The 15,461-nt window shown below is 47.1% G+C and overlaps 1 protein-coding gene across 1 annotated transcript in view; it reads right to left on the reverse strand.

Annotated features, from left to right (window-relative positions):
* CDC123 (cell division cycle 123) overlaps window positions 1–3,541 on the reverse strand; it is a 44,176-nt gene extending 40,635 nt beyond the window's left edge. The window contains exon 1 of the mRNA XM_060258321.1: window positions 3,415–3,541. Coding sequence (XP_060114304.1) covers window positions 3,415–3,488 — 74 coding nt within the window. The 5' untranslated portion in view covers window positions 3,489–3,541. The remainder of the gene's footprint in view (window positions 1–3,414) is intronic.
* Window positions 3,542–15,461: the final 11,920 nt, after the last annotated feature.

The following is a 15,461-nucleotide window of genomic DNA, read 5'->3' on the forward strand; positions in this document are numbered from 1 at the left end:
ACAAATCCCTTCTTGAAGCTGTCTATGCTTGTAGGCACCACTTGTTGTGAACTCCATGTGTTAATTACCCTTTGGGTGAAGAAATATTTCTTTTTACCTCTTCTAAGCTTACAGCTCAAAATTTTCATCGAGTGCCCACAAGTTCTTGCATTGTGGGAAAGGGAGAAAAGTACTTCTTCCTCTACCTCAGGGGTGGGGAACCTTTTTTCTGCCAAGGGCCATTTGGATATTTATAACATCGTTCGTGGGTCATACAAAATTATCAACTTAAAAAACAGTGCTCCGTCGAGGGAGAACGATTCAGGCAATCGAATTAATACAAATAATTCTTTTCTATTTGAAGTAATGTGGGGAGAGCCTAATTTGACACACACACCCTGGGGCTTCCTTGAACAGTTCCGCAGGGCCTGCAAGACCACCCTTTTTAAATTAGCATACTCGGACTGCTAGGAAAAACGGTAACCAAGGGTCCGCCAATGCGGTCTAAAGATCTATACCGCATCACAACTGTATTACTGGATTGGTTTTAAGTTAATATTTTAATGTTTTATTGCTCTATATTGTAATTTTAAGGTTTTACTTGTTATTGTATGATTGTAGAATGTTGTTAGCCGCCCTGAGCCTGCCGTGGTGGGGGAGGGCGGGATATAAATGAAATAAATAAATGAAATAAATAAAAACACCCCTGGCCTGCCATCCTAGGCAAATGTCTAGGTCCAGGTCTTTTTTTGTAGAAAAAGCCAGCAGGAACTAATTAGCTTATTAGACCACATCTCCCCTAATATTAGCATATTAGGCCACACAATCTGGGATTATCAAGTGTAAACTGAACTGGTGGTAGCTGACTCCCACCCCTGCCACCTCTCCCTTCATGCAGAAACTGCAGCTGCTCCCAGCAGACCTTTAAAGGCACCCACATACCCCAGCAGCAGACCTTCAAAATGCCCATCACTCAGGCTTCACAGAGAGAGAGAGAGAGAGAGAGAGAGAGAGGGAGGGAGGGAGGGAGGGAGGGAGAAATAAAGAAATGGGGGGGGAAGAAAGGGAAATGAAATGGAGGGAAGAAAGGGTAATAAAGGAAAATAAAGAAATGGGGGAAGAAAGGGAGATAAATAAATGAGGGAAGAAATGGAAAGACAGGGAAATGAAGGGGAGATGAAAGAGAAATAAAGAAATGTGGAGAAGAAATTGAAAGAAAAAGAAATAAAGAAATGGGGAAAATAAAAGGCAATAAAGAAATGGGGGAAAGAGCAATAAAGGAAAATAAAGGGGGGAAGAAAGGGAAATTAAGGGAAACAAAGAAATGGGGGGAAGAAATAGAAAGAAAGGGAAATTAAGAAATGAGGGGGAAACTTACCTGAACCGTGACAGTGACTTTTCCTGGCCCTGCAGCGATACTGGCTGCACAATGCGGCTGGGTCCCATGATCCCTGCTGGCCAGTCGGGCCCTGGGGAGGCCACAACATGGCTTGGCTTGGCCCAGCAATCCCTGAGGGCCAGACCAAGTGATCTTGAGGGCTGTAAATGGCCCTCGGGCCAGACATTCCCCACCTCCTGTGGCAGTGAATTCCACATGTTAATCACCCTTTGGGTGAAGAAGTACTTCCTTTTATCCGTTCTAACCCAACTGCTCAGCAATTTCATCGAATGCCCACGAGTTCTTGTATTGTGAGAAAGGGAGAAAAGTATTTCTTTTTCTACTTTCTCCATCCTATGCATTATCTTGTAAACCTCTATCATGTCACCCCGCAGTCGACGTTTCTCCAAGCTAGAAAGTTTTTCTTCCAGACGTTTCGTTCTCAGCTGCAGAGAACATCCTCAGTGGCATTGCAGCCGGAGCAGGCGCTCTGACCTTCTTGGCTGCTATGCATTGAGTGGGGCCAGGGCTGCTGGAGAGCTGCTATTTCTAGGCTGGAGGGGGTGTGGTGAAAGGGCAATTGGTTTGTGGATGTGCCCATTGTTTGGTGGGGCTTCCTGGAAGGGTAGTGATAAGGAACACCGAACACAAGAGACACTGTCGTTTGTTTCAGCCAGAAAAATCAGCTGTAGCTGAACATGCACTTCAAGAAGGAGACCACGTCATCCACTTTGAAAGAACTGAAGTCCTTTCTACAGTCTCACATTATCATACCCGCCTGAACAGAGAAGCTATTGAGATTTACAAACACCAGCACAACTTTAACAGAAAGGAAGAAGGCATTTCCATCCACCAAATCTTGGTATCCAGCTCTGCAAAACACCCTACAGACTATAAATTGCAGAAATTCACAGAACAACCAGCATATTCCACAGAACCATCAGCACAGTCAACAACCATCTTCCTTATCTTCACACCCCTTCCAACCCTCCCAGCAATTAACACAGAACAATGGTCACATTCAACAGCCAGTTTCCTTATCACTACCCTTCCAGGAAGCCCCACCAAACAATGGGCACATCCACAAACCTATTGCCCTTTCACCACACCCCCTCCAGCCTAGAAATAGCAGCTCTCCAGCAGCCCTGGCCTCACTCAATGCACAGCAGCCAAGAAGGTCAGAGCGCCTGCTCCGGCTGCAATGCCACTGAGGATGTTCTCCGCAGCTGAGAACGAAACGTCTGGAAGAAAAACTTTCTCCAGTAGAACACGGCACTTGAGCCCGAAAGATTCTACAAACCCTAATGATTGAATAGTTCTAAATAACTGGGCCGGGTGAAAGTTTGCAGATGCAATGGAGGCTGTGTAGAAAGTTTTCTTCACATTCTTCACTGCCATCTCATTGGCTTTCATAAATGTCATATAAGATGGTCTTGTTGCTTTGTCATGAGTACACCGCCCCCTTTGCTCTGTCTCAGCTCTCATTTCATCCTCTGTAGCTCCGGAGTATACCGCAGAGCTAGTTTGGCATGAAGGTGGAGACGGCACTGGGGAGCAATCTCATTGATGGCTTTGGAGAATTGGCTATGCCAGTCCTCCACTAGCTCATCTAGAAAGGTGCCATGGAATGCAGGACCCCAAAGAGCCTCTTGAAAGCACCAAGGGTCCATTAGGCTCTGCGGGAGAGCATAAATTCGCTCACTGATTAAACAGGAAGGGTGCAGTATGCTTAGCCAGACCTGAAGGACGAAGTGATCTGACCATGGCACAGGCTCAGCCGTTTCCAGATCAACAACTATCCCCACAACAAAAATCAAATCCTTTTGACCTTTTTCACTTAGCCCATTTTTATTTTATTTTAACCCTTTTCACTTAGCCCATCATGACAGAATTTCATATTAAATTTTTATCCTTGCAGAGAGGGAAAAAAACCCCTTCCATTAAATAATGTGAGAATTAGCTTAAAATTTTAGATTCAGTTTAAAATTGAACCCCCTATTTTTTAAGCCTTAGCTGTATTTAAACCCTAGAAAAAAACCCACATGCCTCTCTCTCACCTGCGAATAGTCTGACTCTTGAAATGTGGATACCAGAAGGAGAACTGACAGTTCAAAACTTGCTCTTTCTTCATCCTGCCCCTCCTTTCAGAATGCTTTTGAAGTGTGCAAGACTGGATGCCAGACCTGAAAAAGAAAAACGGGGGAGAAAAAAACCACCTCAGTGATTCCTAATGCTAGAGACAGAAGACACACTTTTAATTTAGGATGCAAACATTATTTTGTGATCCCCACCAACTGTAAAATGAGTGGAAGTAGCACCCACACCCTGCATGAGAAAGAAGAAAGCTACACTCAAGCTGTGTTACTCCAATTGACTCCCAAGTACCCTCCCAATTAACCCAGGCCAAAGATTTTCATCTTCCAGGAAGAATAACATCTGTAAGAATATTAGAGAATAATTGCATCTACCAGCAAGAAGGTATCCGGCGGTTTTCTTCAGAGGCCATATAGCAGGGGTGGCCAAACTGTGGCTCAGGAGCCACATGAGGCTCTTTGCCGCCTCCCCTGCTCCTCCTGAAGGCTTCCCCCGCCCTCCCGTGCTCTCCCCACACTCGCGTTTCTCCCCGCCCAGCTTTGAAAGTGGAGACTCTTGTGGAAAAGAGGTGAGCACCAGTGCAGCTGGAAGGCTCTGTCCTTGGGCTGCTAAGCCCCGCCTCCAGCAACTCTCATTCAGGCCAGGACTGGCTGGGGGCAGGTTCAGCTGCAGCTTCTTCCTGCTGGTGCAGAGCCAGAATGGTCCAGCCCTGCAAAGTCCCTAGATCGGGCCTTCCTATCAAGTGAGTTTACCCGTGCTCTAACCACTACATCACAATGACTTTCATGTAAGGCAGATGGTAGCAAGTCACCTGTAGTTAATGGCCCTGGTAAGTTTCCCCTCAAACACTAAATGGGGTTGGACCCCCACCCCCCTTTTACCATGCTTGTCTAGCAATGACCACTGGGGCCATTTGTTTCTTAAAGCCACAGGGAAGCACTCTTTTAATCAGTTGGGGGGATTGTAACCCACCCTGGTTTTGTTTTTTAAGATTTCAGATTCTTCTGCAAACAGACCTATGGCATTTATGAGGTCTGTAGAAAGATCTGTCTTGTCCATCACCAGTAGGGTTGCCAATCCCCAGGTGGGGGCAGGAGATCCCCCGGTTTGGAGGCCCTCCCCCCATTTCAGGGTCGTCAGAAAGCGGAGGGAGGGGAGGGAAATGTCTGCTGGGAACTCCGTTATTCCCTGTGGAGATTTATTCCCATAGAAAATCATGGAGAATTGATCCGTGGGTATCTGGGGGGGGGCTGTTTTTTGAGGTAGAGGCACCAAATTTTCAGTATAGCATCTGGTGCCTCTCCCCAAAATACCCCCCAAGTTTCAAAAGGATTGGAACAGGGGGTCCAATTCTATGAGCCCCAAAAGAAGGTGCCCCTATCCTTCATTATTTCCTATGGAAGGAAGGCATTGAAAAGGTGTGCCGTCCCTTGAAATGTGAGGGCCAGAACTCCCTTTGGAGTTCAGTTATGCTTGTCACAGCCTTGATCTTGGCTCCACCCCCAAAGTCTCCTGGCTCCACCCCCAAGAAGAAGAAGATGAAGAAGATATTGGATTTATATCCCGCCCTCCACTCCGAAAAATCCCAGAGCGGCTCACAATCTCCTTTCCCTTCCTCCCCACAACAGACACCCTGTGAGGTGGGTGGGGCTGGAGAGGGCTCTCACAGCAGCTGCCCTTTCAAGGACAACCTCTGCCAGAGCTACGGCTGACCCAAGGCCATTCCAGCAGGTGCAAGTGGAGGAGTGGGGAATCAAACCCGGTTCTCCCAGATAAGAGACCGCACACTTAACCACTACACCAAACTGGCTCTCCACCCCCAAAGTCCCCAAATATTTCTTGAATGGGACTTGGCAACCCTAGAGCCCCAAAAGAATGAAAGGCGCTAAAAAGGTGTGCAGTCCTTTTAAATGTGATGGCCAGAACTCCCTTTGGAGTTCAATTATGCTTGTCACACCCTTGCTCTTGGCTCCGCCCCCAAAGTCTCCTGGCTCCACCCCCAAAGTCCCCAAATATTTCTTGAATGGGACTTGGCAACCCTAGCGCCCCAAAAGAATGAAAGGCATTAAAAAGGTGTGCAGTCCTTTTAAATGTGATGGCCAGAACTCCCTTTGGAGTTCAGTTATGCTTGTCACAGCCTTGATCTTGGCTCCACCCCCAAAGTCTCCTGGCTCCACCCCCAAGAAGAAGAAGAAGATGATATTGGATTTATATCCCGCCCTCCACTCCGAAGAGTCTCAGAGCGGCTCACAATCTCCTTTCCCTTCCTCCCCCACAACAGACACCCTGGGAGGTGGGTGGGGCTGGAGAGGGCTCTCACAGCAGCTGCCCTTTCAAGGACAACCTCTGCCAGGGCTATGGCTGACCCAAGGCCATGCTAGCAGGTGCAGGTGGAGGAGTGGGGAATCAAGCCCGGTTCTCCCAGATAAGAGAGCTCTGGCTGACCCAAGGCCATTCCAGCAGGTGCAAGTGGAGGAGTGGGGAATCAAACCCGGTTCTCCCAGATAAGAGAGCTCTGGCTGACCCAAGGCCATTCCAGCAGCTGCAAGTGGAGGAGTGGGGAATCAAACCCGGTTCTCCCAGATAAGAGAGCTCTGGCTGACCCAAGGCCATTCCAGCAGGTGCAAGTGGAGGAGTGGGGAATCAAACCCGGTTCTCCCAGATAAGAGAGCTCTGGCTGACCCAAGGCCATTCCAGCAGCTGCAAGTGGAGGAGTGGGGAATCAAACCCGGTTCTCCCAGATAAGAGAGCTCTGGCTGACCCAAGGCCATTCCAGCAGCTGCAAGTGGAGGAGTGGGGAATCCAACCCGGTTCTCCCAGATAAGAGAGCTCTGGCTGACCCAAGGCCATTCCAGCAGCTGCAAGTGGAGGAGTGGGGAATCAAACCCGGTTCTCCCAGATAAGAGAGCTCTGGCTGACCCAAGGCCATGCTAGCAGCTGCAAGTGGAGGAGTGGGGAATCAAACCCGGTTCTCCCAGATAAGAGTCCACATACTTAACCACTACACCAAACTGGCTCTCCACCCCCAAAGTCCCCAAATATTTCTTGAATGGGACTTGCCAACCCTAGAGCCCCAAAAGAATGAAAGGCATTAAAAGGTGTGCAGTCCTTTTAAATGTGATGGCCAGAACGCCCTTTGGAGTTCAATTATGCTTGTCACTCTCTTGCTCTTGGCTCCGCCCCAATGTCTCCTGGCTCCGCCCCCAAAGTCCCCGGCTATTTCTTAAATTGGACTTGGCAACCCTAATCACCAGTCCAGCCTCTGCATTTAAGCAGCTGCACCTTGGGACGTGTGGAGAGCAATATATATATTTAGGAAGGAACCATTAACAGCCTTTACGTCGCCTACGAGCATACAGACCTTTTGCTGCTTAATTGCAGTTCGTGTCTGTTCCTCGGGGGGCTCTCAGAATTATTCTGATTGGGCTAGAAATTAACAAATGACTTGCTGGGCTAATCCAAAGCCTCTCAACCAACCTCCGGGTTCAAGAGGAAACCTGCCGTCAATGGACGACTCTGGTTTGCTCAGTTACATGATAGGCATTTCGCTGGTCCAATCAAATACAGAGATGGGCCCCGAGCGAAAGGGCGGGGAAAGCAAGAGAAGTGGGGCGTGGCGGTTACCTGAATCGCCAAGAAATATAATTGACAAGCAGAACTACCAATCAGGCTCTAATACGTTAAGAAAAAACACGAGACTTCTGCTTGAGACAAAACGGAAAAAGAATTCAAAGAGTGGCTGCACGACAGACGTGAAGGAAGTTCCAACAGCTGCTTTGCAATGCGCATGCGTCATCCAAGCGTTTCTTCCTCCTCCTCCTCCTCCTCCCCCTATGAGCGATGGGAATGGGAGAGTCCATGAAGAGTTCGACCAATGGGCGTCGGGCAGGAGAGAGCGAGTCTGCGCGTCACGTCGAGCGTTCCGTTCCCGCCTTGCGCCTCCTGCAGCCAATCAGGAGCGCTCTTTCCCTTCCCGTCTGACTCGGCCGGGTTAAGGTGAGCGCGCCGAGGAAAGGGCGGCCCTTCTGCCTGGCTGGGCTGGGGGGGCGTCTCGCTTTCCTTCCCGCCTCGGCGTGGGCGGCGTGCGGCTCTGGGGCTTCCGTGGGCTTTACGAGGCGGCTGTGAGGCGAACCAGGGGTCTGGGGGTGCTCGGGTTGCCAAGTCCCGCCCAAGAAATAGCTGGGGAGTTTGGGGGTGGAGCCAGGAGACTTTGGGGGCGGAGCCAGGAGAATTAGGGGTGGAGCCAAGATCAAGGCTGTGACAAGCATAATTGAACTCCAAAAGGAGTTCTGGCCATCACATTTAAAGGGACAGCACACCTTTTCAATTCCTTCCTTCCATAGGAAATAATGAAGAATAGGGGCACCTTCTTTGGGGGCTCATAGAATTGGACCCCCTGGTCTGATCTTTTTGAAACTTGGGGGGCATTTTGGGTAGAGGCACTGGATGCTATGCTGAAAATCTGGTGCCTCTACCCCAAAATAGAGCCCCCCCTGAGCCCCAGATACCCGCGGCTCAATTCTTCCTGATTTTCTATGGGAATAAATCTCCCTAGGGAATAACAGAGTTCCCAGCAGACATTTCCCTCCCCTCCCCCCCCCCCCCCCCCGCTTTCTGACAACCCTGAAGCGGCGGGAGGGCCTCCAAACCGGGGGATCCCCTGCCCTAGGGTTGCCAAGTGCAATTCAAGAAATATCTGGGGACTTTGAGGGTGGAGCCAGGAGACATTAGGGGTGGAGCCAAGATCAAGGCTGTGAGGAGCATCATTGAACTCCAAAGGGAGTTCTGGCCCTCACATTTAAAGGGACGGCACACCTTTTCAATGCCTTCCCTCCATAGGAAAGAATGAAGGATAGGGGCACCTTCTTTTGGGGCTCATAGAATTGGACCCCCTGGTCCAATCTTTTTGAAACTTGGGGGATATTTTGGGGAGAGGCACTAGATGCTATACTGAAAATTTGGTGCCTCTACCCCTAAAAACAGCCCCCCCAGAGCCCCAGATACCTGCGGCTCAATTCTCCATGATTTTCTATGGGAATAAATCTCCATGGGGAATAACAAGAGTTCCCAGCAGACATTTCCCTCCCCTCCCCCCGCTTTCTGACGACCTTAAACGGGGGGAGGGCCTCCAAACCGGGGGATCCCCTGCCCCCACCTGGGGATTGGCAACTCTAGACGACAGCCATCATTTCCCCTGGAGAAAATGAAATAGAGGTTTACAAGATTATGCATGGGATGGAGAAGGTAGAGAAAAAAGGACTTTTCTCCCTTTCTCACAATACAAGAACTCATGGGCATTCAATGAAATTGCTGAGCAGTGGGGTTAGAATGGGCAAAAGGAAGTACTTCTTCTCCCAAAGAGTGATTAGCCAGCTTCAAGGGGGTTAGATAAAAATATGGAGTAGAGGTCCACCAGTGGCTATTAGCCACATTTGTGTGTGTGTGTGTGCGTGTGTGTATATATATATATATATATATATATATATATATATATATATATATATATATATATATATATATATATATGAATATAAATTTGGCCACTGTGTGACACAGAGTGTTTGACTGGATGGGCCATTGGCCTGTTCCAACATGGCTTCTCTTATGTTCTTAAATTGGCAGCTCTTTCTGCGCATCCCCCCTGCCTGCGCAGCCACTGGTTGAATTCACTTTTGGCTCTGGTTGTAGCGGGGCTTCCCATTTCTGTAACTGCCCCGCCCCACTCTGGCATCGCTTCCTTGCTGAACTCCTTCCCTCTTCCAATCCTGAATTTCTCAGTCCAGATACGGCAGCGTCAGGCTTTCATGAGTCCTAGCTTGCTTCTTCAGATACGATGGGAAGAATATTATTCTCATTTCTACAGAAAATTAGGGAAGGGGGAGAAAGAGGGAGGAGCTGAGCACAGAGAAGAAGCCTGGTATAGTCAATTAGGTGAGATTTGCTGTGTGGAAAGTTGGACTGCTTGGGGAGTTTCTCCCATCGGCTGTTACAGCCCACATTAGCTAATTGCCTGTAAAAATGGGGTAAACAGTATGAATTATGGGAGGGACGGTGGCTCAGTGGCAGAGCATCTGCTTGGGAAGCAGAAGGTCCCAGGTTCAATTCCTGGCATCTCCAACCAAAAGGGTCCCGGCAAATAGATGTGAAAAACCTCCGCTTGAGACCCTGGAGAGCCGCTGCCAGTCTGAGAAGACAATACTGACTTTGATGGACCGAGGGTCTGATTCAGTATAAGGCAGCTTCATATGTTCATATATTTGGGGAGGGACGGTGGCTCAGTGGTAGAGCATCTGCTTGGTAAGCAGAAGGTCCCAGGTTCAATCCCTGGCATCTCCAAAAAAGGGTCCAGGCAAATAGGTGTGAAAAACCTCAGCTGGAGACCCTGGAGAGCCGCTGCCAGTCTGAGGAGATAATACTGACTTTGATGGACCGAGGGTCTGATTCAGTATAAGGCAGCTTCATATGTTCAAGAAGGGAGTTCTAAAGAAGCGAGACTACAGATTTTAGTCCTTAAGGTGCTGCTGGACTCCTGTTTTGATTTGTTATGGTGGATTCATGCAAGGTCAAGGCTAATTTGTCTTGGAGCCGTAACATAACCAGGCTTAAACTGGGTTTGGTTCAGAAGACTCTGCAGTAACACACAACATAAATCTAATGAAAACTTTATTGAATAAATTTTTAAAAGGGTATTAAAAGCATCACATATAGTTCTAGCAACAGTTCAAATGCACAGAAAACAAACAACCCCCCCCCCCCCCCTATCTGGCTATTTAACTTACTCAGTTCTACAACAAAAATATTGGGTTGTCATAATTAAAGGAATGTGTTCCAGAGCAAATGCCCGCGGGTAATACAGATGCAGCAAGAGAAAAAACAAATTGCCATCCTATCATAGGTTATACTTTATAGAAAAGCAGAGCATATCCAGTCACAGGGCTCTCTGGAGCATGTTCTGGATGTCATCAGGGAGGGACAGTTTGGTGGAGGTGTTGCATAGTACATCAAAGAGGACACAGAACCATAGAGTTGGAAGGGACCTCCAGAGCCATCTAGTCCAACCCCCTGCACAAGGCAGGAAACTCACAAACACCTCCCCCTAAATTCACAGGATCCAAATTGCTGTCAGATGGCCATCTAACCTCTGTTTAAAAACCTCCAAGAAAGGAGAGCCTACCACATCCTGAGGAAGCCTGTTCCATTCAGGAACCGCTCTAAAGGTCAGGAAGTTCTTCCTAATGTCGAGCTGGAAACTTTTGATTTAATTTCAACCCATTGGTTCTGGTCCTACCTTCTGGGGCCACAGAAAACAATTCCATACCATCCTCTATAGCAGCGGTCCCCGCACCGGTACCAGTCCATGGCCCATCAGCAAACACGCCACCAGCCTCACTGCCCCCCCACCGCAGCACCTCCTCTCTCCATTTTGACAATGTTAAGCCGGGGAAAGCTCCTTCCGGGCTCGTTAAAAGCTCACACACACACACACCTGTGGATCAGCTGATCTGCGGGGGAAACCTTACTGTGGAACTTATTGCTGAGCTGCAGAGACTCAGAACATTTCCTGATTTTCCTGCTCCTTCGGGTTACATTTTTCCACAAACCTTCCTCCTGTGTTGGTTTCTCTTCCAATTGCTGAGATACCACTTCCTCTTTCTCCTCTTGTCCTTTCAAGAGCGCCTCATGGGTTCTGTCAAGAAAATCCTCACCTTCCTTTATACACTGCAGTGTAGGCAATTGTGCCTCCAGTCCCAGTATCTTCTCCTCCAGCAGGGCTACTAACTTACACTTGCTGCAAATGTAATTGTTGCTACTCTCAGGAAGAAATACAAACATCCCACAGTCTTTACACATCACTGCCTCAGCTCCCTCACCAGCCATACTGCTGCAATCCATTTCAAAATTCTCTTTATCTTGACTTCTCTGTAAATTCCACTACCAACTGCCGCTTGAGACTACTCATGAGTCACTACCCACGTTCTTACAGAATCCCCAAGTTAAGAGCCACAGGCCAAGAGCCCTTTGGCTCTTGCCCTTTGGCTCACGCCTCTGGCAGGGATGAGCCTTGCAATTTAAAGGCTCCAGCCACCACCCACCTCTGGCTCAGCAGCTAGAGCAACAGTAGAGGGTGGGGCCACCAACTACCCCCAGGTAAACAAGCTCTCCTCTCTCAGCAACAGCTTACCAGCAGTTCTGTTCCAGCTCCAAGCACCTTCCTCTAATGCAGCTGAGCAATATTTTGTTTAAAATAAAAATGTGGGGGAACTGTGAGATTTGCCAATGCAGTTTTTTAAAAATAAAAAAGCACAAGGATCACAGCAGAAACTAAAAATATAAAATGTCCTGAGCCTGGGAAAATGATGAAATGGCATTGCAAGCTTCTCCCCACCACCCCAGAGTGTACTCAGATTGGCAATGGTTCTCCAGTGGAATATCCTCCTTTGGCTGTGGGTTCCCAAGTTAGAGTACTTACTAGGAACCAGTTCCCAAGTCCACTGAGCAGAGACAAGCTTGCTCAAAGCATCAACCGTTTATTTGCAAGGATACAACTCCAGGAAGTATGAGATTGTTGAGTAGCTTACAAACCCAGTGATTGGAAAACAATGCGTAGGTATTTAAATACTTTTACTTGATCGATCTCGTGACCATTGATCTGCCATCTATGTCTGGTAAGCCTTTTAGAAAAAACAAATATTTGAGTTTTGGAGAAATCGATTGTTGTGCTCCTCCTTAGTATATTGAGAGTGCCCGAAGAGCGTCAGATCCCTAGAGGATGCTTGTAAGCAATGTTCCCTCTAAGCTGCAGAGTCTTGTGGGCAAAAATTCTAATTTGTGAGCTACCGGCCTTAAAGTTGTGAGCTGCTGCATAAATTAGTGTGCCCTGGGGTCATCCTTCTTGAGCTAAGACAAATATGTGTGAGCTGGAGGCTAAAAATCTGTGAACTTGCTCACGCTAACTCAGCTTAGAGGGAACACTGCTTGTAAGCTATTTGTAAAACCACACTAATTGAAGCCAAGATAGAATGCACTCCACTGGTTAGGAAAGGCACTGCCAAGTCTAAAAGAAGGCCTGCATGGTTATCAATGCAAGTCAAGGAAGCTATAAAAAGTAAAGAGGCTTGTTTTAAAAAGTGGAAGGTCTGACCCAATGAATGGAACAGGATGGACCCCAGGTTCTGTCAAAAGAAATGCAGGTCAATAATTAGGTATGCAGAAAGAGATCTTGAGGAACTGGTTGCTAAGAACATCAGGACAAACAATAAATTTTTCAACAATAAACTTTTCAAATTCCTGGAGTAGGAATCTGGCCAGAGAAGCAGTTGGGCCTTTTGACAAAGGAATAAAGGGATTGCTCTCAGAAGATGGGGAGATTGCAGAGGAGGTCAATTAATTTTATGCTTCTGCATTCACTGTGGAAAGTGTGGGGCATGTACCCATGCAACAGTCACTATTTTCAAGAAGGGAGTCTGAAGAACTGAGTTGAACTGAAGTGACCGGAGATGAAGTTATAGATCAGGGGTGTCAAACTCATGAGGGCCTGATCTGACATAAATGAGACCTTGTTGGGCCGGGCCATGTGTTTAAGATTAGGTAGCAGAGATATAAACTTTTTAAAGGACACAAATATGATTAATTAAAAAAACCCCTTAAAATAAAACATGCTTAAAATGTTAGCACTTGTTGGTCTAAGAGGTGCTTTCTTTGTATTTCTCCCATTGGATCCAGGGAACTGGGAAAGGAAGCTCTGGCCCTTTCCCTCCCTCCCCAGGGGACCAGGAGGGGGAGGAGCCTCAACCAATGGAGAAAATCAAGGATTTGCTCTGTAGCTCCTGGGCGATTGAGCAAGCCTTGCAAAGCAAGCTGAGATGCAGAAGGAAGCAAAACAGATGGAGAAGGAAGCAGACAAGATTCAGTTGCTCGGGGGCCTGATAGGCGCCTTCCAGGGCCTGATTTGGCCCCCAGGCTGCATTTTTAACGCCCCTGTTCTAAATCTGTTGGACAGTTAAAAACCAGTATGTCAGATGGTGCACACCTGAGAGTTCTTAAGGAACTCAAATGTGAGATAGTTGATCTACTAACCCATATATATCCTATCACTAAATTCAGGCACTGTACCAGAAGACTAGAGAATAGCAACTTACACTAATTTTTTAAAAAGAGGTCCAGAGGGGAATCAGTAAATTACGGGCCAGTCAGTCTAACATCTGTCTCAAGCAAATTAGTAGCAACTGTAATCAAAGATAGAATTATCAGACACACAAAGGAACAAGTTTTGGGAACATCTGCATGGCTTCTGCAAAGGGAAGTCCTGCCTCACCAACCTTTTGGAGTTCTTTGAGAAAGTGAACAGTGGCCCAGTACACATTATATACTTGGACTGTCAACAGGATTTTGATAAGACGCCTCACCAGAGACTCCAGAGTAAAATTAGCAATCTTCGGATATGAGAATGAGTTCTCTTATGGATTAAAAAATTGTTACATGACAGGAAGCAAGAAGCAGGAATAAATGGACAGTTCTCACAATGGAGGGAATCAAGCAGTGGGGATCCCACAGGGATCGGTATTGGGGCCAGTACTATTTAATTCATTCATAAGTGATTTGGAACTAGGGATGAGTAGTGTAATGGCCAATGTTTGTAGATGACACAAATCTATTCAAAGCGGTGAAAACCAAAGCTGACTGTGAAGAGCTCCAGGAGGATCTTCACAAGCCGAATGAGTGAGTGACAATATGGCAAATGAGATTTAGTGTTGGTAAGTGTAAGGCTGTGCACATCCATGTCTACACCTGAGGTCTCCACTGTGGTATGTAGCACCTTTAACCATCAGGTGGGAGAGTTAGACTGTTAGGAGATGCTTTCTTGCACACACAAACAGCCACTTCTTCAATCTGTATCCCCCTGGGGAGATGATGTACACGTGCTCTTCTCATGTGTGTTCTCAAAATTGAAAGCTTCTTGCTCAATTTTACTCAGTGAGGCACTCGCTGCCTCCCAAGCCAATACCTCAGACTGTGCTTGTACAGATATTCAGTCAACACACACAAGAGAAATGTGGGAATGATTTGTCAAGCTATCGCCTGTATTTGTGCTCTCTCAGTTGCTTCTGGGTCACCCCTCCCCCCCCCCACATGGTCACTGTCAAAGAACCTTAAAGCCAAAGTCCTGTTTAAGGGGCAGGAATGACTGAAGTGTGACACCCCAGCCCGCTTCCTATCTAATCAGCCAGAGACCAAGGAGCCAAGCCTCTAGCCCTCCCAAGTTCTAAGAACAAGAAAATCAACCTTGCAAGATAGGACATTTACAAGGTGAATTTCAAAAAGCAGTTATTCTGGTAGTTTAGGCAATCTGGGCTAAAGTACTAGATTCAGATTGAAGCACCAAAACTCAAGAACACCACAGAAATAAGTTTATTAAAATGTGCAGGAATATACTATAAAAGAGCAGCAAATAGTGAAGATAAAATAATAAAGCTATATATATATATATAAACTAAACACATTTACAAGCATTGGTTCAAAACCCAATTCAATCAAGACTGAGTCAAAAAATGTTTTTAAAGTCCAAGATAAGAGCTCTGGTCAGCATGACCCATCGGATATCTTGGTGACCAATGAGATGTATAGCAAATGATGTACTAACTTAATACAATCAGATCCATTGCCAACCAGGTGACTCAGCCAATCAGATGAATTTTCCAGTTAGACCAGACACTCAGCTGCCTTGGGTCCATTTAAACAAGCATCTCCTACCACCTATGGGTTTGGGTGCTAACCAGATGGAATATATTGGCCTAGATTCTTGTGGCCTTGAAACTGCCAAGCCTAATGGTCTGACTGGCCTCCCATCTCCCTTATCAAGCTTTTTGAAGGTACAAGCAGTTTGACCTTAGTTCTGAGAGAAGAAGAAACTTTAATCATTCTGTCGATTTCACTATGAACTGTTGTTTGAATTTTGACAAGAGACCACAAAAAGCCTAGGCTCTTAATGGTGACCGACTTTTAGGGTTGA

This window comes from Heteronotia binoei, chromosome 17, assembly GCF_032191835.1.
Source record: "Heteronotia binoei isolate CCM8104 ecotype False Entrance Well chromosome 17, APGP_CSIRO_Hbin_v1, whole genome shotgun sequence".
Taxonomy (NCBI): Eukaryota; Metazoa; Chordata; class Lepidosauria; order Squamata; family Gekkonidae; genus Heteronotia; species Heteronotia binoei.